The sequence below is a fragment of the Simochromis diagramma genome, unplaced genomic scaffold, assembly GCF_900408965.1.
Source record: "Simochromis diagramma unplaced genomic scaffold, fSimDia1.1 OVJJ01000481.1, whole genome shotgun sequence".
NCBI lineage: Eukaryota > Metazoa > Chordata > Actinopteri > Cichliformes > Cichlidae > Simochromis > Simochromis diagramma.
This window is the reverse complement of record NW_024386898.1, coordinates 1,423,747-1,446,442: the sequence shown is the minus strand read 5'-3', so window position 1 is coordinate 1,446,442 and position 22,696 is coordinate 1,423,747. Positions and strand designations below refer to the sequence as shown.

General features: G+C 43.7%; 2 protein-coding genes across 2 annotated transcripts; one reads left to right on the top strand and one right to left on the bottom strand.

The window, feature by feature from the left end:
- Window positions 1-72: 72 nt before the first annotated feature.
- On the bottom strand, window positions 73-5,619 carry gpr137ba (G protein-coupled receptor 137Ba). The gene is made up of 7 exons (XM_040034393.1): window positions 4,861-5,619; window positions 3,298-3,347; window positions 2,970-3,192; window positions 2,283-2,429; window positions 1,731-1,859; window positions 1,479-1,600; window positions 73-1,385 (listed from the first exon to the last, which is right to left on the bottom strand). The coding sequence occupies exons 1-7, from the start codon at window positions 5,239-5,241 to the stop codon at window positions 1,277-1,279; spliced, it is 1,161 nt and encodes a 386-aa protein (XP_039890327.1). The 5' UTR covers window positions 5,242-5,619; the 3' UTR covers window positions 73-1,276.
- Window positions 5,620-10,490: 4,871 nt separating this feature from the next.
- nid1a (nidogen 1a) lies at window positions 10,491-22,419 on the top strand. The gene is made up of 20 exons (XM_040034392.1): window positions 10,491-10,768; window positions 12,331-12,633; window positions 12,711-12,937; window positions 13,012-13,301; window positions 13,519-13,659; window positions 13,844-14,095; window positions 14,374-14,574; window positions 14,690-14,923; window positions 15,118-15,255; window positions 15,952-16,080; window positions 16,462-16,599; window positions 17,739-17,858; window positions 18,319-18,540; window positions 18,657-18,829; window positions 19,310-19,436; window positions 19,522-19,693; window positions 19,867-20,024; window positions 20,106-20,229; window positions 20,958-21,070; window positions 21,627-22,419. Exons 1-20 carry the CDS (start codon window positions 10,565-10,567, stop codon window positions 21,749-21,751), a joined length of 3,591 nt encoding a protein of 1,196 aa, XP_039890326.1. The 5' UTR covers window positions 10,491-10,564; the 3' UTR covers window positions 21,752-22,419.
- The last annotated feature ends 277 nt before the right edge of the window (window positions 22,420-22,696 follow it).

The window sequence follows — 22,696 nt, the reverse complement described above, 5'->3', positions numbered from 1 at the left end:
ATTAAAACGCTCCATCGCATTAAGTACAGATAGATTAAATTTGAATAGTAGTAACTGGCTTTTTTTCCATTGTGAAACCCACAACTGCACGCTGCCAAATTTCAGAGGCAGTGAAGCAACCACAAACTGTAACATCTGCTGCATTATCTTGTCATGGGTGAAATGAGGTTATTCTTCTAGCAAGCTCTATTTGGTTTTCATCAATGTGGTTATCTCAGCTATCCAGTTTTTTCTAGTCATCTGCAGATACTGCGCTGAAATCTCATTTACTGTAGAACAATTTGACACAATGTTGAGGTTCTTTTAAATCACCTGCCAGACACAGTTTCTATTCACTCTTCTTTAGTCTTTGGAGAAGGCTTCAGATCTTTGAAGATGACCCCCCACGCTTCCAATAGCAGAGAGGACAAGTCCTCGTTGTCAGGTGTTCAAAGAAAATGGATCACTCCCTAAAGAGAGTTTAGTCATCAGCACCTAATCTTGTTTTTTTGATTTTCTGTTCCTAAGTGACCACAAACCCTTGTGAGTTCTCCTTTGAGTGTTTCATTAATAGAAGCTGGAGAGGAAAGCCATCTCTTTCTGCTTTCTAGCAAGACTGAAGTTAAGTATCTTTACCGTTAGTTTCTTGTGCTTATCTAGCTCAAGGCACTGACATTTATGTACTGAGAATTACTAGAGATTCCTAAAAGGAAAAGACATACTCCTCATATGTTAATGTCATAGATGACTCCAGGTGCTACAGAAGTCTCCACACAGTCTCCGCACATTTTTTGTACAAAAAGATGAGAATCTGTAGCTGCCAAAGCTGTACGTGATCCACATAGAAACTATTCTGGTGTGATATTAAAACTAAACTTCATTTGTATAGTATTTTTCTTTTGTTTTTTTAATATGAACTAAATGAATATCTTCTCTATATAAACAAATCTGTATGGAAAAAATGAAACTTGTTCATAGATGTTACATAAAACAGAAATACAGGACATATTACAGAGATCAGGATATATTAAGTAATATTCAATATAAACCTTTACAAGCAGATCAGGCTTTGTACAAAGAGTGTGCAAAATCACGTCCCTTTACTGGGTCTGTATACATACTGGCAACAAAAGTCTATTAGTTCTTTAGACAAAATAGAAAATTGGATGTTTGAAGTCTGAAGGGCACTTTGATCCCAGTGTGCCTTGGTCGGTCAGTCAGTGTGCAAAACTTTACAATTAAAAAAAAAAAAAAAAAATCAAAGCCACAGGTCCGAGGAAGTCATCATGGCCTCCTGTCAGTAGTGGCTGAGCTCCTCTGGAGGAGTGAAGTTGTAACTGTCATCGCCGATGTAGGCGCCGATGCCGCCGCTTTGGCTCCCCCACTCATAACTGTCGGCGGCGAGACTAGAAAGTCAAAAATCAAAACACTTGAAGCATCTCATGAACATTTTTTTCCTGTGCAGCAGTTTCCAGGGAACAGGTTGTGGCACCGCTTACCTGGCTTGGATGTTTTGGGGCATTATGCTCCATGCTAGGTCATCGTCACTGTCGTAACGCCGGGGGTTGTCAAAGAAATAGGCCCTAGAGGAGAAGACGTGACCAGGAAGCCCAGTGCCGCTCTGCGGTACAAGACAAACAGAAGGCATCAGCGCAAACACTCAAAGGTAACTGTCCTCCTTATAAACCTGTGTTGTAAACCTGTGATCTCAAGGAGGGTCCCTGACTGGTTTAAGGTAACTGCTGGCTCACCCTGTCCAGTTTAGGCTGTCGAACTCTGAAGAAGAAAACGACAAGAGATGTGGGGAGCAGCTCCCACACGAACAAGATCACTCCGAAGACGATGTAGCCGGTGTCGCCCAGAGTCGACTGTAGGTCTGCCTGAAAGAAAAAAAATTGACGCATGCATTTTAGAATAACATGAGAGCAAAAAGGGGACACATGCAAGTCTTACTAAATTCTGACCAGCTAGTCTGAACAGTCAAACACAGCTAATTGGCTTTTAAGAGATAACAGACTGATTTCTCTAGAACTTGCACTAAAACCCACTTTTTGTTACATATTTGCAGCAGAGCAAAGAAACAAAAAAGTAAGCTTTAGATGGGCCGGTCTGAGCTAGCATAGCTGCTTCCCCTTGTTTCCACACTTCCTACAGTCTCTTTGTGAGGTATCGATTTACTATAGAGAGCAATCATTCCTCTTATCCGGTTTATCCAGTTAGACAGGAAACCAAATGACATTTTCGGACAAAGGCACTCAAACTGTTAACATGAACCATCGTGACCCCCTCCCCCAGTGATTCACCTGGTCTGAAACGTTGTACCAGTCATAGTCAAAGGAGTTAATACTCTTGTTTGAGAGCGCCAACACCACCAGATTGTAGCAGGCCCTGGATGCGTACAGAAGGATGACGATGGCTCCTATAATCGTCACCTGGCACACTGATGTCCCCTTCAGTTTAAAAAAAACAAAACAAAACAGAATGACTCGTGAATTCATGTTAGGCTGAAAATAAGACAAACTGGTGAGACGTCAAGAAATGGCTTAAAGAAAGTGCTCTAGATCATCACTAAAAATATTATGTGCTTCCCCTTTCCACGCCTCACCACTCCACTAAGTTTCATGAAACTGTGCTGCTGGGTTTTTTGCATCAGCATGCTCAAAACTTGGAAAACAGACCTCCTTCATGCACAGGAGAAATTTCTGTATCTTTAATTAAGGTGTGATTGGGACACAAGAAGCATGTCCACACTGTATCGAACCTTAAGCTTTCGTATGCACCGCAGCACAATTTGAACGACGCCCAGTTGCTAGGGAACTATCTCTACGTGGCAAGCACAAATTATGTGCAGAAGTGACTCTTCATACAAGGGTGCACAATACCTTTTGATGCTAGTGACGCACCGGCTGTTAAATCAGTCGTAAGTGGCAGTGTTCAGGAAGTCTACACCGCACCAATCCTGCCTGACTTTGAGTTGCAGGACATCTCACCTTGGACTCCAGGTAAATGTTGGCCAGCGACATCTTGGCGATCTTGTAAAGACACAAGGCCAGCGAGATGGCGCACAGGACGAAGAGCGTGTCGTTGATCGCGACCCTCACCAGCACGATGGTGTGGGCTTCTGCAGAGGACATCCTCACCAGCAGGGCGCACACCAGATTGACAACTAAAAACACCAGGCTGATGAACAGGAAGGTGAGATACAGTGGCAGCCTGGTGGTGACGAAACAAAAACAGGCAAAGATTTATTAACCCCAAAAATTACTATTAAAAAGAAGAAGACTCTTTATTTTATTTAAGTCCACCAGCTGGTCTTACCTGTACTTCAAAAGCTCCGGTGCATATTTGGACTTTGCCTTAAAAATAACCTGTGAAAAGGAAACAAACAGTTTCATTCAAATGAGCAATGGCCTTGTGTCAGACTGCTTTCACTTCTCTGTTCTTGCTCTCCGAAACGCACAAGACACTCTGATTAAACAGGAACCTCCAGGCTGTAAAACGATTTAGAGCTGAACTTCGGATATGCAATGGTCACACAGCGCAGGGCCTCAGAAGCTTTGAGCCTCGCTTCTCGTTCGCAACTGTGACTCACATCAAGCGCAATAGGATTTACGCTAAAAATAGGCTTCAGGCAGAGGCCAGAGGAGCTATTATTTAGTATCTAGATTATGTAAGCAGTTAGAAGGAATGATTCACTGCATCCCACTTTTGCACCTGATGTGAATGGGAGTCTGTTGCACTGAGAGCAACAGGTAATATTCAGTGGACGACTTACTTCCTATATGAATCACTGTTACAGTGGCATGTCAAGCCCGGGGTCATGGCCTGTATCCTGACAATGCCTCTCTAAAATTCAAAATCCTGAAAAATTAAAAAATAAATAGAGCCATCCATCCAGCCATAGTGGGTGGGCATAAGAAAATTATGACATGAGGTTTATGGACCTATATTAGGTCCATAGGGGGCAATTGTGGCTCAAGAGTTGGGAGTTCGCCTTGTAATCGGAAGGTTGCCGGTTCAAGGCCCAGCTTGGACAGTCTCGGTCGTTGTGTCCTTGGGCAAGACACTTCACCCGTTGAAAGGGGTGGTCAGAGGGACCGGTGGCGCCAGTGTCCGGCAGCCTCGCCTCTGTCAGTGCGCCCCAGGGTGGCTGAGGCTACAATGTAGCTTGCCATCACCTGTGTGTGATGGGTGGATGACTGGATGTGTAAAGCGCTTTGGGGTCCTTAAGGACTAGTAAAGCGCTATACAAATACAGGTCATTTACCATATTATCGAAATGTGTTTAAACTGGCCAACTGGTTCAATGCAAATGAATTTTATTTATATAGCACCAAATCACAACAACAGTCTCCTCAAGGTGCTTTAGAGTGGAAGGTAAAGTCCCAACAATAGTACTATGACAACCCCAACAATCAGATGACCTTCTGTGAGCAAGCACCTGGCGACAGTGGGAAGGAAGAACTCCCTTTTAACAGGAAGAACTCCCTTTTAACAGGAAGAAACCTCCAACAGAATCAGGCTCACAGAGGGGCAGCGATCTGCCTTGACTGGCTGGAGGCTATACCTAGAGTGACCAGGTGGTCCACCTTTCTCCCCGTCCTCCCATCCATGACAGTAGAATACACAGAACAATCACATACATCAGTGTTTTAAAGCAGCTCTCAGCATTTCCACATTATCCCACTCAAATCTACTCTTTGCCCCACATTTAGTTTGTTTGCTAGTTCATTATCACACTGCAAGTTGGATGTTGGACTAACTGGTTTATAAACCAGCTGGGGTGTGACACAATTTGTTTTAGCCCAGACATAGACTTCCCTCATTAATCAAACACTGTGCTGGCACACGAAAAAGAAAAATAACATCTGAGCAACTCACCTGCGCAAAGTACAGGTTCATGAGGCAGAGCGTGAAGAACTGCAGGCAAACGGGGAAGCAATAGAGCAGCCAGAAGGGAAAGGGTCCCAGAGTGTTGGCCGTGACAAAGTTCTTGAAGTAGAAGGAGAAAAGCACGGTGCGCAGCGCCGACCACAGCAGGCACAGAAACAGGAACACGGTCTGGTAGCTGAAGCGCTTGTGTCGGTACCGCAGGACCAGCCAGAGCTGGATGTAGATGAAGATGAAGAGGAGAGAGTAAAAGACGGTGTAGACCACCGTCAGGCCCAAAGTGACGTAGGGTGGCACGGCCGGGCTCAAAGTAGGCAGGGGCTGCGAGTCGTCCGACGCCCAGAGCCCCTTCTCCTCCGCCAGAGCCTCCATGACCTGCTCTCTGTGTCCGGGGTGAGAAGGAGGGGGGGTGATCACCGCCAGCTCCTGCGGCTTCACAGAGCCAGCTTGTCGGCTCTTGTCTCTCTCTCACGGCCGGCTGAAGAGAGAGATGGAAGCCAGAGGGAAAACAGGAGAAAGGGAGAAAGGGGGAGGAGAAAACAAGGCTGTCAAGACGAGCGAGGAGGGAAGAAACGCAGCAAGTCCAACTTCCTGCAGCCGATCCGGAGAGCGAAGCACATGATCAGCGATGAGAAAGAGCCGTTTGTCAGGAGAGAGAGCAGGAAGCCGCTCAGAGTTGCAAGCAGGAGCTCCGAGAGAGGACCAGCCTCCTCCAGCGCCCCCATCCGCTCCGTTCTGCTCACTCGTTTACGCGACGCGACGCATCAGCTGACGCACGTCGCCGTACCTTTAACCCCGCGGAGGGGTTTCCCACCGCAGCGCAGATCCCGGGAGAGTTTACATGTGTTTACCTTCAGTTCATCAAGATGAGTGAAATAAAGAGTATAATTAATCACGCAGGGGGAGCTGCCCTCCCGGTTCACACAGTTTAATGACAAAAGTCAGGATCCTTAATCAGTTTTTATTTTTCTTTCATTTTGACTTTTTGAAATGTATTTATTTTTTACTCAGTTTAGTTTCAGTTCCTTTCCAGAGTGGAAAGTAACTAGTTTTTGACGTTTTATAATTTTTTAGTTTCAGTTTAGTAAAAAATATTTTTACTTCGGTTTTTATTAGTTTCAGTATTAGTTGTTTCCTTTATTGAATTCCTGTTAATGTATGGAGAGAATGTGTCGGGGTTAAGATTCAGGAAAATCTGGAAAGGTATTATACTGAAACAATGTAATGAACATGTCCGCCAAAGCCTCAACAGGTAAGTTCTGATAATAAATTTAACCAAATTAACAAATATTAAAACTGAAGCTTTTTACTCGATTTATTTATTTATTTTATTCGCATCTAGTTTTACTTACTGTAATAACCTCATGTTTTGAACGAGAACGTGTAAATCCCAGATCAACATTACGGTTTAAAATTTTTATGAAGTTTAAAGACTTATTATACGGTAATTAATGAATTAATTATTCTTAATGAGATACATTTGCATACAAAAAGGAGGAAAATGTTATTTTTATTTAGCGTCTGGCACTTGTCCTCTTTACAAGACAGAACCTCAGACTTTCGAGGTTATCTCATTTCAAATTACAGTTAATCAGAATGTATTTGTATATTTAATAGATTATTGCAGTCCAAAGGTCCTTACAGATGACTGACAAGCCAATCGTAAAACAGGGCAAAAACTGAATTTACAAAAAGGACACAAGAATTGAATGAGGTCAATAAAGTAATGATTTTTTTTTTCGGTTTGAACCGCCGGTGCTGTGCTCACAGTCAGAGGTGTTTGCCTCTTTCAGGACATCACTTTAATGCGTCAGGTCACAGGACTTTCTAACATTAGCTTTGCCTCTTATTCACACTGAACTTCAAAAAACTGGATTTAGAAACCTTACTGCCTGTAACTGGAATGAGCTCCAACAAATACAGAAATAAATAAACATGGAGCTACATTTTCTGATGTTACCGGAACATTTCAAAATGATCTATTTATGAATCTGAAATCATTCTCATGCATACTTTTCCTCAACTATGTATAATGTGTCTTTCTATTTCTATGTACATTCTTTCTTGATCAAAGGGGGACATCCTGTTTAAATAAAGGGTGTAATACTGAACATGATCTAGATCCCAGAGAAGAAAAGTCTGTCTGAGCAGTTGAAACCTGAGGTTTTGACTCTCTGAGAAGACACTGATGTCATTATTGTAGACTTTTTCCATGTTTAATATGAATATGCAGCACTGTAAGAGTATGTTGATGACACAAAATAAGAAAAAAGTATGATAGGTTGACTTTATGGTATAAAGACACTGTTTATACAGTTAAATTATCATAAAGAAACAGCCAACCTTGGCGAAAGACAAACTTTTAAATGGTCAACAAATGTTTGAACTAATCCTACAGAGGCGATCGTTTCCTGACTTTTAGTTCCTGTTATGAGTCATGATCCAAAAATACTGAATCCTACAGCTTTGATGAAGCAGATCGGTTCTTCATTTGACCTTTCCTGCCTGGAAAACACCCACATTTTTAGAACTTCACAGATACATCTTGCGATGTAGCTTTTCCATTTAAAAAAGTAAGTCCCATGGCTTTCATAACATCATCAGGATTATTTTCTGCCACATTTTAAACTACATCCTGAGTTTCAGAAGACCTCATATAGTTTTCATACATTGAATAGTCCACCTGGTCACAAATAAAACACTTTTTGTGTTTTAAAATGAAAATGAAATCAAATGTAACATTCCCCTGTAATTCCAACCGCAAGTCACATAATTCAGTTTATGACCCAATCGGTTATTTATCCAATGTGCACAGAAATCTAAGGGACGTTTGTTTGTTATGGTAAATATCCTAGCAGCAAGGTTTTGGTTTCACAAGACCAGGGCATGTGAACACGAAGAATGTCAAGGATGGAGGTCACTGTGATCCATTAATCTTTTAGCACACGGGGACAGTGCCAGCCAGACACCAAACAGGATGCTGTCAGCTACAGTACCTCCGCCTTGGCTGTGAAACCACAGGTTGGTACTCTCCAATATCAGAGATATGTGATTTTGTGTTTGGCCTGTGTAAATGTGAACATAAATGCATAGATTTTTACTTCAAAGATGTATAATTCGACAAGAGGCTTAATTACGGCATGTCTTAATTAGGCCAGGTCAGTGCAGTTTGTACAGAGTGCTGGGATGAACTGTTCTGCTGTTGGGGGATACCATTGCTCTGACATGGAGTGGGAGGTGTGGATGGATGTCTTAGTCCATTCCAAAGTTTAGGTGGGTGGTAAGTGTCAAAGTAACATCCACATGAATGCCAGGACTCAAGGCATTTCCCAGCAGAACATTGCAGTAAACTGACCAGTCAGTGGTTTCACTGTTGTGGCTGTGTACTGTCAGTCTATGCAGATAGCATAAAACCTCCTTGTACATGGTATATATCGGTTTCTTTGTTCACTCAGAATTACTTCAGCCTGCCTGCAGCCCTTCATATTGCCTGCATCTCTGGTTTCATCTGTAACAGTATTGGAGTGATAATGAAATAGCACTTCAGTCTGATTATCAGGCCACAGCATCCTGTTATAGACACATCAAACACCAGCCTGCTGGTTCCTAGGCAACTTGGTAAGAGAAAGCAGACTCGCTCAGACAGTAACGAGTCAGAGCTAATGGCATCACCAGCTCTGATGTAAATATCCCAACAAGGGTCCATTGTGTCTCAACATTCAAACGCAGAGAGATCCATTTTATTTCCTACAAACAATGTGCTGTTATGAATAACATTCTCTGCAGCCCATATATAACAATCTAAATCTGTGTTAAGGAAATACAAGTGCACTCTGTTATTTAAATATGGTGTATGCAGATTAATTTTGAAGTCATGTGAATCTGTGGGGTAGGCATTTAGAAACCACAAATGGAAATCCCACAAAGTGACCACGAGGTGGCGCCTTTTAGCTGTAGAAAAACAGAAAGACATTGGGGGATACTGTCTTGCTGATTTTGGAACCACAGCATGTTCGGTGCTGTGAAAAAGTATGTGCTCTCTTCCTGATTTCTTCTTTTTTTGCATATTTGTTACACTTAAATGTTTCAGATCATCAAACATTTCATCTTTTAAACATTTCATGTGTGTGTGTGCGTGTGTGTGTGTGTGTGTGTGACGGACCCTGTCCGTCAGACTGAAGTAGACTAAGAGATCTCAACATCTGAGATCTCTTTGGAAGTATAATTTCTAAGGTTTTGGGACTTCAGTGAAGCACGGTAGGAGCCATTATCTACAAATGGAAAAACCTTGGAACGACATCTTGAACATTCCCAGGAAAGGCCAGCCTATCAAAATTATTCCAATAACCCTTTAATGATCCATTCAGGAGGTTACAAAAGCACAGAGAACAACATCTAAAGAACTGCAGATCTCACTTGTGTCAGTTAAGTTCAGAGTTCATAAATCAACAAGTCCACCTTCGACTGGATTTTAAAAAAGGGGGAGGTTTTTGAGTGGCCTAGTCAAAGTCTGGACTTACATCAGATTGAGATGCTTTGACGTGACCTTAAACAGGCCGTTCATACTCGAAAAGACTCATTGCCAGTTATTACTAATGCTTGATCATCGGCCTAACTTTGTGCTGAACATTGGGGGGGTCAAGATCTCTTTCTAAATAAATAAATACAGCTGGGTAAATTCCCAGATGATTAAATATGCAACTATTTTGCAGCTCAGAGGAACAGAAGAAATATTTCATTTACACAGTCTCAGCAGGTTTGAAAAAGAAGTTAATGTTGGGTGTTTTATCACAACATTAGGCAGCTTCATAAATCACTGTCTTGTTTAAAGAAATCTCCTCCTGGTGGTATTTATGAGAAAACCACAGAAACATTGTCTAAACATATCAGATACTTTGGAAATCATTCTAGGTCTTGGAGGTAATTTGTCATTGAAGATACTTTAAGAGCTACAGCAGTGGGTGAGTCTGCATTTTGGAGTGATGGTAAACATTTGCAAAAACCCTTTGTGGGGGACCGTGAATACCAACTGTCAGAGCACTGTGGACCGAAGAGTTGGACGGTTCACTAAGCATCTCAAAAACAGCTCCAAGTTGAAGCATATTACTGTACTGGCATACCTCTCATTATCCCAACTGGAGATGAGTCTGATAGCCTCAGCACATGCCTCAAATGATTAGTGTATGGTACAGTGCTTTGTGATATTGTCCTTTACATAATGTTTCAGTCAAACCGGGCATGGGGCTCTGTTGCCGGTTACTGGTCCATGCTCTGATGGCCTGCTGGCCTGTGTCCAAACCTGCAAATACAGCTTCAGTGTTGTCCCTCCAGAGACAGTGGCCCTTCTATTAAAACCACTTATAATCTGCACATAGCTGTCTATTTTCTACTGTATTGGCAACACTGCAGTAATCCGTTTCAAGAATTTTAAATAAAGGATCTGCAAATGACCTTAGCTCTTCTCAGAGTTTAATTTGACTCAGTCAAAGTGCATGCCATTATAAAAAGAAAACAACAACAACAGCACCATACCATTTGTTTCAGGAACATTAATGAAAGCAAAGCTTGGGCTACCTCTCACTGAAACTCCTCTATGAGTTAGTGACCGCCCACAACTCTTTCTACAACTACTGGGTTTGATGTATCACTCGCGCCTTTAACGCAGGACTGCTTAGCTCCCTCTGAAAGACGGACCATGGGTTGGAAGGAGCAAGGCTGGATTGCTTGTCTGAGTTTTCTCGGATTTGTGGTCTCGGTACAGAGCATAAGTCGAGACGAGCTTTTTCCTTTTGGTCCGAGCGCAAGAGACCAGTTACTGGAGCCAGGGAATGATCAGACGTACCGACTGGATCTGAGCAAACCGGTGTTGTTTTATGATGGCACTTTCCTCAGCATCTTTGTAAGTTAATTCTTAACCTTTTGATGATTATTATTATTATTAACATTAATGCACTTGCGTTGGCTTTACTGGTCATCAAACGTCCGTAGTTCGTGCGCAATTGCGCGTTAGCCAGAAATGGAGTGAATTTAAACAGTTCCTGGAAGTTGGAAAACGGAGTTCCAGCAGCGTATGACTTTTTCCTTGTCTGTGGAGTATTTGTAAATACTGGATTTCTTATCGCAGATGCGACTGTATCATGTCGAAAGCATGTGCCCAGGCATTTCTTTGTTTCCCTCGAGGTTATCATTTTACTGCCAAATACCAAACCTTATTTTGCAATCCATCCTAAAAACACCCAGTGACGAGACAGAGAACTTTACAGAGTGGTCACTGGGTGGTTTGTTTCTGGAATAAATGCAGTAAATCATGTAAAACTGTATGATTTGCTAGAATATTAACTGTTGGCCTGTAGTGTTTTTAAAAGCCGCACCATTGTGTGGAACGGACAAACAGCCCTTTATTCCCGCAGTTCTGGTTTCAAAGAAAAGTGCTACATCTCTGTTTCAGTGCTGCATGAGTAAACTGTGCCATGACGCAGTGATTACACTAACAGATGCATTCGTCAAAGCTTTGCTGATGTTTTATGCATAAAGATGTTTCTACCAAGCATTCAAGCTCTTAAAATGAAAGTTTCTTCTTTAGTAAAGCTTGCCATTCATTCCACAGTAGCCTGTCCAGTCTCAACCCAGTGGAGGCTGGGAACTGGGAAGATCTCCATTTAAGGAGATCGTGCAAAGACAATGATTAACGTGATTAACACATGAGCCTGAAGCTTAAATGAAACACATGAATGCAGTGTTCACCAATTAGTCTGCTGACTGCCTCCAGGTTAACCTTCCATTACCCACCACAAACATATTTCTGCACTGCAGTCAAGATGCCCTCAAGAGTTTTGTTTTCATCTCTGAGACGGTCTGCCCTGAACTGTCTCTGCCCTGGGGTGGGGGGGATGATTCTTCTCACCCTTCATGAGTATGATCCATTTTTTACTGAGCACTTACATGTTAACCACTAACCTTAGAGCTCTCTATCTGCAGCACCTCTGTAAATAGGATCACTGATCATTTTCCCAGATCTACCCTCCATTTTGGCAGGAAGTTTCTGTAATGACATTTAGTGCGCAATCTTTAGGCTCTCTGGGGCTACTCATCGGGGGCAAGGACAGGAAACCTTTTGTTTTTTCCTTTGGTCAGGAAGTGAAGGAGCCCCCATGTCCAGTGTGTGTCTGGGCATGTTTTCTTCACACGAGCGCTTTTTTCTTTCTTTTTTACGAGCCTTGCATGTGTTCCCACTGCAAGTGTGTAAAGACTGCGTTAAATAGCATCTTGTTTGTTTATTAGCACAGTCGTGGGACATAGCTGCTGACTCAAATCATTACTGCAATGAAGATCAAAGTGGGTCAGATTGTATCCCCTGTGAAACAGTTCAAGTTGTGTCAAGAATAAAACTGTGTACAACATCGCAGGGATTTCATTTCAGTTTCTGTCTTCTGGATTAATGATTTTAGCTTTTCGTTTCAGATTAATACCAATGGGTTCGTCGCCACAAAAGAGCCAGAAAGCGAGCTGACGTATCTTGGCAAAATGCCCCCAAAATTTGGCATGATTGCAGCTCTGCAAGGAGACCTGCACACGAGCGATGGTGTGGGGAAAGTTTTCTTCCGAGAGGACTCCAGTCCTGATATTCTACGCCGCGCTGCTGAGCACATCAACAGGGCTTTCCCTGAAGACGACGAAATCAATCCCACCCATGCTGTGGTGGTCACCTGGGTTGATGTCACCACCCATGGACTTGAGAGCAGAGGAGACAGCGGCATCAAGAAGGTGAGTGTCACATAGTTATTCAAGTAATCTAAAGTGGATGTGATCACTGACAGAGTCTATAATGTTTTGTTTCTCAGAGAAACACCTTCCAGCTGGTTATTGCATCTCTGGAGACCACCTCATACGCTATTGTCCTCTATCCAAGGGATGGGATAAAGTTTTCCTCCATGCTTGTGGGAGACACTAATGTAATCATGCATGCTGGTTTCAGTAAGGGTTTAGTCCAGGGTTTCTTCAGTTCCAGCAAGGGACCATACTACCGCACCACCACTGATGACGAGCAGTCCGTTAGAGCTTTAGCAGAGTAAGTCAGACGGTAACAATGACGGTTCTTGAAGACATGTTTTCTGCCCAGAATCTAAACTTTTCCCCCCACAGGGAGACGAACTCTGGCCTGAGGGGTGTATGGGTGTACGAGATTGGGACTTCTCCCTTTTTTAGCAACGTGGCTCCAGGTGAGGTCCCTGAGCTGCCCACTGAGGCTCCACCACAAGAAGATGTTGACGCTTATGAGGAGTCCAGCGCTGCAAGGAGGCCGTTGTACCCTGACAGACCGGTGGTAGCCTACCCTCCTTATCTGCAGGAACAGACTGAAGTCCACCCAGTTCAGTTCCAACCACAGAACCCGGAGGTGGTGGAGGTGGATGATCCAATTATAAATGTAGATGGTGAGTTTATGATGTTTTAATCCAACGAGTGCTTTTTAGTGAGCCGTTCACCCACACTCGCTGATGGTAGCAAGCTTGTCTGCAGCTCTGCTTCCTGAGCCATGCTGTCTATCACAGTGTATTTTGAGAGTGAGAGCATGTCGTATATAAATGTTTATTGTACTTGTCTTATCAGCTGTTCCAGTCATGGTATTCTTACTGTTCCCCATGTTTTCAGTGTTCTCGTACAACCTTGGCAGCTGTGCAAACAACAGAAATAAATGCTCCAAGTTTGGTGAATGCAGGGACTATGCCAATGGATACTGCTGCCATTGCATCTCTGGCTTCTATGGCAACGGGATACAGTGTGTGGCAGAAGGTACATGCAGAAAAGCGTTTCAATATGACGTTTTTTATTAGCTGGTTGATGTGGAAACATTAGAAGAAATCTTAGCTGTTCTTGGATGAAATTCATTTTAAGGGAAGTGGGTTTGCACGTCTCTGTGAGTAACTTCAGTGGGGTGGCTGTGTTTTTGTTTTGTTTTCTTTGGGGGATTTTGCAGGAAAGCCACAGAGGGTGAACGGCAAAGTACACGGAAGAGTGTTTGTGGGCAGGTCTCCTTCTCCGGTGGAGTTCGCCCACATTGACCTCCATTCTTACATTGTTGCGAATGAGGGTCGAGCCTACGTCGCCATCAGTGACCTTCCGGAGACTGTTGGGCCCTCGCTGGAGCCCCTGGTGTCAATTAGTGGTGTGATTGGGTGGGCGTTTGCTCTGGAGCACCCAAGCTTCAAGAACGGCTTCAGCATCATTGGTGAGTGAGAACAACGCTGCAATGAAGATATCTCATGATGTGATATTCAGTAGCTTGTCTTGTAGTTTTTACAGGGTTTCAAAAAAAACTAGTGGGAAGCATACATTTCTGTAAACAAATGTCAGCGCTGCTGCAAACACAGCTTGCATACAGCTGCAGTCTTCTGCACTGTCTCCCTGAATTCCACTCGCATTACCTCAGCTGTAACAGAAGGCCACGAGACAAAGTTCATCCCGGGCCAGTATTAGAGTTAACATCCTCCTCTCTGGCCTCCACAGGGGGGGAGTTCACTCGGCAGGCTGAGGTGACCTTTATGCCAGGGAATGAAAAGCTGAACATCAGGCAAGAGTTTAAAGGCATCGATGAGCACGACCACCTGATTGTGAGCACCAACCTGGAGGGCCGGGTGGCCGAGGTGCCTCTTGGCTCCACCATAAAGCTCGACCCGTATTCTGAGATCTACCAGTACAACAACAACTGTGAGACATGACTTGAACAGAGAAACAATATTTCACCACCTTTTCTGATTTTGAGCGAGACATAAAAGAAGTGAAAAAAGGTGAGCGTTTCTAACGTGTCCATCTTGCCTTTCAGTGATCACCTCGTCGTCCACTCGGGACTACGTAGTGACTCTGCCGGATGGATCCAGGGAAACCAGGAGATATCAGTGGCGCGAGACAATCTCCTTCAACGGCTGCTATCATAGCGAGACTTTGAGAGACATGAAACCTACACAGATGCTAAGCGTGGACCACATTTTTGCCATTTACGATCCTGCACAACGACTCATCCGGTTCGCCCTGACCAGCAAGATCGGGGACATCAATGGTGAGAGGACTTTTTCGTTTTCCTGCCTTTGGTTTGAGCTCACTTCCTTCCTCAGGAACAACGTCCTGACAGAGAGATTATTTTTGCCAGACAGGCTTTTTGTTGCTATTGTTAAATGGTAAAAATAGGTATGTTTTGCTTCAAAAACCCAAAACAAAACCTGTTTAGAAATAAAATTCACCTTTCCTTTTCAGGTGGGCAGCCGGAGCAGAACCCATGCTTAACCGGAAGACACGGATGTGACACGAATGCTGTTTGCAAAGTCGGAGAGGGAGCAACGTTCACTTGCCAATGTGCTGCTGGTTTCAGCGGCGATGGACGCGCATGTTATGGTAAGAACTGCATATTTAATCGTGTAACAAAGAGCAGTTAGAGTTTATTTTCTGCTTTTGGAAAAAATCTAACTGTTTCCATATCTTTCAAACTCATCATTAAAATCAACCCAGATTTTCTAAAGCCTTCCTTCCTGACTAGGGAACGGCACAATCATACAATTAGCAGGGGGAGTCCCATAGGATAAACAAAGCATTTCCGACTCAGAGACCAGGTTAACAGAGCTATTTCAACCTCTATACAACCGAATCTTTTGCATTAGAGACCAAACAGGAAGAGGAAGGAAGAATTTCAGACAGATGCTATCATAAAAGTATTATTATAAATCTAATCAGGCTCTTTTCTTTGATCCCAAAACATTTGATAATGAAAAACTTATCTGGCAAACCAGACTTCTCAAACTCTGACCCAGTCCAAGACTATTTAAATCAAGTCATTTTGTTTACACGACTCAACGTCACACGTAAAGTTTCCCAGGATTTTACATACATAAAAACAGGAAAAAGGCACTTGGACAGAGAGGCGATCTGTCCAGGATGTACCCCGCCTCTCATCCTATGACAGCTGGGATACGCTCCAGCCTCTTCTGTGACTCTGAATTAGATAAGCAAAAGACAGTAGACAGACGAAAAAAAAAATGTTATCAGTTTAGCATCTCATCACTACTCTTTTCTTTCTTTTTCTTTTTTTATCAGACAACGATGAGTGCAGAGAGGATCCTCAACGCTGCGGCCCTAACGCTATCTGCAACAACCAGCCCGGGACCTTCCGCTGCGAGTGCGAAGAGGGGTATCAGTTCGGTAGTGACCAGAGAACCTGCATTAGTAAGTGGCTTTTGTGTGCTGTAAAGTGCTATTCCATATCAGGCAAACCGCACCTGGTTCTAAGGAGGTAGAGGTGCAAACATAACCTGGAATAAAATTCATTATTGTATGAAAAAGTCTGTGGTGATTATTAACACGTGTAGCAGCAGCAGCAAATTAGTTTTGCTCAGCGCGGTGGCTGTAAAGTATTTTCTGGCATGCCCCAAAAGGATCCAACTTGAATTTCAGTTAAATAAATATTAAAGTATATTCATTCGTCTTAATTTCACGCCATATTTTTCACCCTGCTCCCCAACTTAAGCGGCTCTATCCAAAACCAGTCAACACATTATTTTTCTCACGCTGATAGCATTTCCCAGAACTTGTTCTGCTTCTCCTCAGAGGTTGATCGACCCGTGGACCACTGTGAGGCAGGCACCCATACCTGCTCACCCCATGCTCAGTGCAGCTACGCCGGAGGCTCGTCCTACGTCTGCACCTGCCTACAAGGGTTCACAGGAGACGGTAGAAGCTGCCAAGGTACTGCAGACAAACATAATGCTCTCAGAATTTTTTTTCATTGTTTGTTTGTTTGTGGGTTTTCTTTTTTGCATGTTAGTTCACCAACCTGCAATAAGCAGTGTTACGTGTTTTCTATTATTAAATGAGTTTTTAGGTAATTTTACTGACAAAAAAAGGCTTAAAGTTTGTTGGCTGCATGTAAGAATTTGCAGTTTTCCCTGTTCCTTCCATTTATGAAATAAAATTAAACAATTAAATTAAATAGTAGGAGCTTCTAAAGCAGGGGTGTGAAACATAAGGCCCAGGGGCCAGAATCGGCCCAGCAAAAACTCCACCCCGGAGTTTTAGAAACACAGTTTTAACTTTACTTACTATAACTTCACTTTATTTATATTTGTTTAAGTTTTACACCTTTTCCTATTGATAAAGATTCCCCCCACCCCGCTTTGTACTACAGCAAAGTCATCTATAGATACACAATTACATGATGGAAATTTCCTGGGTTTTTTTACTATCTACCACAGAAATTTATGGTTTTGTTTTTTTACAGTGAGTTCACAGAAAAGGGCTTTGTTTTCTGAATGAAACTTTGAATTTTATAACTACAGGACAGTCTGGGCAATGATTTTACACATTTGTCATGTAATTTCACTGGTCCGGCGCACTTAAGATCAAAGCAGCTTTAAGTGTGACCGGTCAAAAACGAGGGACATGAAGAAAAATCTGCTGAAAGTAAGGAATACGTTCAGTGTGGCCAAAATCACTTGATTCACCAAATGCATCCTTAGGAATTATTTGAATTGTTACACCATCTGCTCGGGACTGTGGGCGGTCAGGTTGGTTGCATAATACACCAACAGAGACCGAAGAGTGAAACATTAAAAACAGATGGGAATTTCATGTGTAGAGGTCCCGGGTCTGGGTGTAGGGTTTTTGGAGGGGTTTTTCTGGTCTGGGTCCTTCTATTCTTTCCACATTTTTGCTTGATTTTCTGCTATTTGAGGAAAGTTTAAGTCAAAGGTTCACCCAAGCTCTTCTGCATGGATCTCCACTCATAAAATGACACAGAAAATGTTCATATTTGATTTTTTTCTGCTCTCTCATCCTCCATCCATCCATCCATCCATCTCGCCATCATCTCATCCATCTGCCTGAAGACATAGACGAGTGTCAGCAAAGCAGGTGTCACTCAGACGCCGTGTGTTACAACACCGAGGGATCCTTTACCTGCCAGTGCAGGCCAGGGTACAGCGGCGACGGTTTCCAGTGCCTTCCTGGTAGGTGAACTCTCTGAATTGCACCGCTTTAAACAGAGGGTTATTTGTTAGCTGGCTTGGCTGCACATTCATTCTGGGGGTTGAAAATAAAGCCTGTGTAGTTACATGTTTGTTTTGGAGGTCCTTCACTGGAGTTCAGACAGCCGAGTAATAGTTTTTTGTTTGATGTTGTTTCGTAAAATGGGTCATTTTCATTCACAGCCTTGTAGCCGTTTACGCCGGAGGGGGTGTTTGGAAAATGAATTCCTCGCCAGAGTATATTGGTGCCAGCTGGAATCTGTTTCTCATTCCCTTCTGGAAAGCGCGAGGAATTTGTCATGCCTTGTGAAGGATGTGAATTTTATGTGTAGCTGAAATTTAAATTAGAAGACTCCAAAAAGATAAAAGAAACAAGTTCGGGGAGTTTGTTGCAGGCTGTATTTGTTAATTTTCGAGTCTTTCTTTTCATATTTTTCTTCAGGGAGGCCAAAAACACGATGTGAGGTTCACAGAGAGAGCGTCCTGGGTGTGTCTGGCCCACGGGGGCCGCGGCCTCCGATTGGCGCTTACATCCCCACGTGTGATAACAACGGTCAATATGAGCCCATGCAGTGCCATGGAAGCACGGGACATTGCTGGTGCGTGGACCAAAATGGACAGGAGATCTCGGGGACTCGCACCGGGCCTGGCAGCAGACCAATGTGTGAGTAAATCACAGAAAGAGGTGACAGTGTCACTCACAGTGGCATTAAACAAAAACTATGGAAGCACAAACACTTCGGGAGTTTTGATGAACTGATTTGTGTGCGTCTCAATTAGGTATCGACCACAATACTGGGCTGCCGCCCGTCGGACCCCGGCCACGGCCCGATGTGGACGCCCTGACCCCAGGAACACACCTGCTGTTTGCCCAGAGCGGCAGGATAGAGCACGTTCCTCTGGGGGGTTACAACATGAAAAAGAACGATGCCAAGCCCGTCCTCCACCTGCCCGTAAGTTCATCTTTAAGAGAGGAGTTATTTCATACATTTTTATATGGCTTTTGCAGCAGTTTTATTCTTATTTTTAAGTTAAAGCCACAATTTCCTGTCAGGATTGTTTACTTAATTTAAATAATATATGAGAAAACAGTCACAAATAACTGCGCTCTGTTGTCCTAAAACTTTCTTCAGCTCTGGGTTTTTTCCCATCTGCTTCTCGCATCCAAAGCTTGCACTTTACTGGGGGCACATGGTGACATTCAAGCTAATTGCTAACATCAGTCAGACAACTTTACAGTTGCAGTCTGCTTTTCTTGTTGCACTGATTTGAGCTGCTTGAGCTCCTCACTGTGTGACTCAGTTTGTTTGGATTTAAAGTCTCGACGATACCATCCAAAAAGCACATCTGCTCCACGTTCTGGACCGTTGTTGTGTGACGAAAACTGCACTTCAAAGGTTTGTTGTTTGCTCACACCCTCCTTGGCTCCACAGGAGAAGGTCATCATTGGTGTAGCCTACGACTGTGTGGAGAAAATGGTGTACTGGACAGAAATCACGTCTCCCTCCATCAGCAAGGCTAACATCGATGGGGGTGTGCCCACTTCTGTCATTAGTTCAGGTAGTGTTTTCTTCACGCTACTGGTTCCCCTACATTTTGAAAGAGGAGGTTAAAAAAAGACAGAAAAAATGCACTGTTTTAACAGGTTTGGAAAGCCCAGAAGGGATTGCGATCGACCACTTGGGTCGAACAATGTTCTGGACGGATTCCGCTAAGGATCACATCGAGGTGGCGTCTCTGGACGGGTCTAACCGACGTGTCCTCATAAACACCGACCTCGTCAACCCACGAGCCATCATCGCTGACCCTTCCAACGGGTGCGTTACGATTTAACAGCCTGTTTATTGAACATAGTTTGAGTTAAACAGCACTCTCTGTGAAAATCTGCGATGCTCATTTACTTTAAAGAGCAGGTAACATTCACAAACAGATTGATATTCAGTGTTGCTGAACATCACAGCAGACTCACTCTTCACCTGTCCTCCAACAGTAACCTATACTGGGCTGACTGGAACCGTAAAGCCCCCAAGATTGAGACATCTTACATGGATGGATCCAACAGACGGGTGCTGGTTAGAGACAATCTAGGCCTGCCAAACGGCTTGACTTACGACCCTCACAGCTCACAGCTTTGCTGGGCAGACGCAGGTAGATTTCAGACGGATGACTCATCTGTGAAACGGTGTCTGCTGTGTGCAAGCAGCACTAATTACAGTCTCTCGCCTGCAGGCACGCATAAAATGGAGTGCATGGATCCGGGTCGGGGTAGTCGCAGTACGGTTTTGGAGAGGATCCAGTATCCTTTTGGAATGACAGCTTTCGGGAAAAACATCTACTACACCGACTGGCAAAGGTTTGATTTTTATTTTAAGAATGTTTTTTCAAACTCTGCCTTTTTAAATCGTGAAAAAAAATAATAATAATAATAATATTTCTTGCAGCTGGAGTTTGTTGTTTATAAATGAGACCCACTGGTGTTGTAGCACCGAAGACACAGGGTTTTTACTTTTACCTGTGATTCAATGTGTCAAGGCAGAGGAAAGAGAGGGAAGGTTAAAGGTCAAAAAGCTGCCCACACTCAACCCCCTTTACATTCTCTGTGGCAGGGCTCAGACGCTCCCACACTCGAAATTGTGGAGCTTCCTCCACATGTGTCCGGCTCTGTAAGTTATTTATTCCTGAGCGACTGCAGAAAAAAAAAGGGGAGGGCTTTGTGTGTGTGTGCATGTGTGAGTATGTGTGTGTGTTAGTGTGCACATGAGGTGAGGAGGAGTCCTAAAAAGTGACAGCTGCTTGCAATTTCTCAGCCCCAGACGTCTGCGAGTGACCTCCACAGGGCCTCCCTGTGATCTCGCCAGGGCCGCAGAAAGGTTGAGAGGAGGTTGTGTGGGTGGTGCACACTTAAACAGTTTACAACAAACTATGTCATGTTGTGGCTAAGAAACCTACCCTCATCCCCCTCTTTGGCCTTACTCAGTCTCGACAGACTTTGTAGGAAACATAAGGAGGCCGGATGGATGATTGCGCAAGCTCAGATAGTCCTGGATTTCTGAACTCCTGTGCTGACTGTGTTTGCAACAGGGAAGCTGTGATTGCAGTGGACCGCTATGCCAGCAGGGAGTCAGATGAGTTCCAGCCTCAGAAGCGGACCAGGTTATACGGGATCGCCACAGCCTATGCCCAGTGTCCTGCAGGTAGGAAGTTGTGATGACACATTCCCCTTCAATTCCCCCTCTTCACATGCTCGAAGCGAATCTTTGCACGGTATCTAACCCTGATGTTCAGCTCCACTTTAAAGCCGCATGCAGAAACTGCTTGACCCTTGTATATTTGGGGGCTACCTTTGAGGCCAACCTTATTATGCGTTCCTTTTCCTTTTTGGGACCAGGCTGACCTAGTTGTGACCTCTGCAGACTCTCTAAAGAATCCTTTAGAGCACTTTGCAAACAAAACAAACAAACAAACAAAAAAACACGAGTACAGTTCTTAATCTTTAAGCAACTGGGGGAATTCTTCCAGCTTGTATTTATTATCAAGCAAAGGAATGACTAACGGCACCAGGCAACAGCCTCTCTTATAGATAAGGCTAAAGCCAGGGAATGCAGAGTCAGGGGAAAGGGGCCTCCAACATCTGGAGATTGCTGCGTGCTTCCTTTGGATGTTTTTAGTGCATTAATAACAAGCAGTGAAAAGGCTATTTCCCACCAATGCCTGCTGTAAAATGTTTCCTTTGTCCCCTCCGTCTGTCAGGACAAAACTACTGTTCTGGAAACAACGGTGGCTGCTCCCACCTGTGTTTAGCAACACCAAACGGCCGTTCCTGCAAGTGTCCCGACAACGCGGCTCAAGTGGGCTGCGTCGAGAGAGAGTACTGAAAGGAGACATCCAGCGCTCCCGGAGTGGACAAGTTTTAAATCCGGAGCCCCTCAGCATGACTAAATTCTAACTGCTGCAGAACCAGAACCGCCTCTGAAAAGCAGAGGTGAACTTACTGTGCCTTTTTTTTTCTACTGCTCACTGTTATTGTTACCTACATTTTTTGTGTGTGTTACATTTCCCATTTATAAAATCACAATGAACTGTAAGTAGAAGCACTACCATGGTGACCTTTTTCCTGAGTCCACAAAAACTGAGAATGAAGCTCGAAGGAATGCGTAATTCTAATGTGAACTTTATCAGAGCGGTAGATGGCGTCATCTCATGCACTACTGCACACTGAACCTGGGCTTTTTCTCATGGAAGTGTTATTGTGGAACAGGGTAGGGGGGAAGCTGGTGGGATGAGTCTAGCTGCTGAGCAGAAATGTGAGGGAATAAACATTTTTCTGACACCGTGGGCTCCCGAGTTTGTTGCTTTACAGCGACACCTTGTGTTAGGTAAGTGAATTACAAATATTCATATCTGGTGCTGTTGCGGTAGGTGTCGCCATTGTATAACCTCAAAAAGGGGATGCCTTGTGATATACAGTACCTGCCATGGTTGAATAAATAACTTGTCTTGCAGATTTATATGTATGAAAATGTAATAAATGTTTATTCTTAAACAATTTCTGCGCGACTTTTATCGCAGATGACTTATACACAGGTGCCATTATACACCATTTCTTCCAACAGGCTTATTTTTAACAAGGTGTGTGTGTGTGTGTGTGTGTGTGTGTGTGTGTGTGTGTGTGTGTGTGTGTGTGTGTGTGTGTGTGTGTGTGTGTGTTTCTTGTCACATGACTTATTTTTTGCGTCTGCTTGGATGATGCTTCTTCTTTCTCAAAAAGGATCAAGAAAAGCTGCCACCCACGCAGTCTGTGTGCTGGAGGGGGGAGACAC

What these genes read in the sequence shown, in the direction of transcription:
- gpr137ba (XM_040034393.1), bottom strand. Translation starts at nt 5,241, where the DNA reads ATGGAGGCTCTGGCGGAGGAGAAGGGGCTCTGGGCGTCGGACGACTCG. An exon ending in CCGGAGCTTTTGAAGTACAG is followed by an intron (nt 3,193 to 3,297) that starts GTAAGACCAGCT and finishes CGTCACCACCAG; the next exon opens with GCTGCCACTGTATCTCACCT. An exon ending in ACATTTACCTGGAGTCCAAG is followed by an intron (nt 2,430 to 2,969) that starts GTGAGATGTCCT and finishes TTTAAACTGAAG; the next exon opens with GGGACATCAGTGTGCCAGGT.
- nid1a (XM_040034392.1), top strand. Translation starts at nt 10,565, where the DNA reads ATGGGTTGGAAGGAGCAAGGCTGGATTGCTTGTCTGAGTTTTCTCGGA. An exon ending in CACTTCTGTCATTAGTTCAG is followed by an intron (nt 19,437 to 19,521) that starts GTAGTGTTTTCT and finishes CTGTTTTAACAG; the next exon opens with GTTTGGAAAGCCCAGAAGGG. An exon ending in TACTACACCGACTGGCAAAG is followed by an intron (nt 20,230 to 20,957) that starts GTTTGATTTTTA and finishes TGTTTGCAACAG; the next exon opens with GGAAGCTGTGATTGCAGTGG.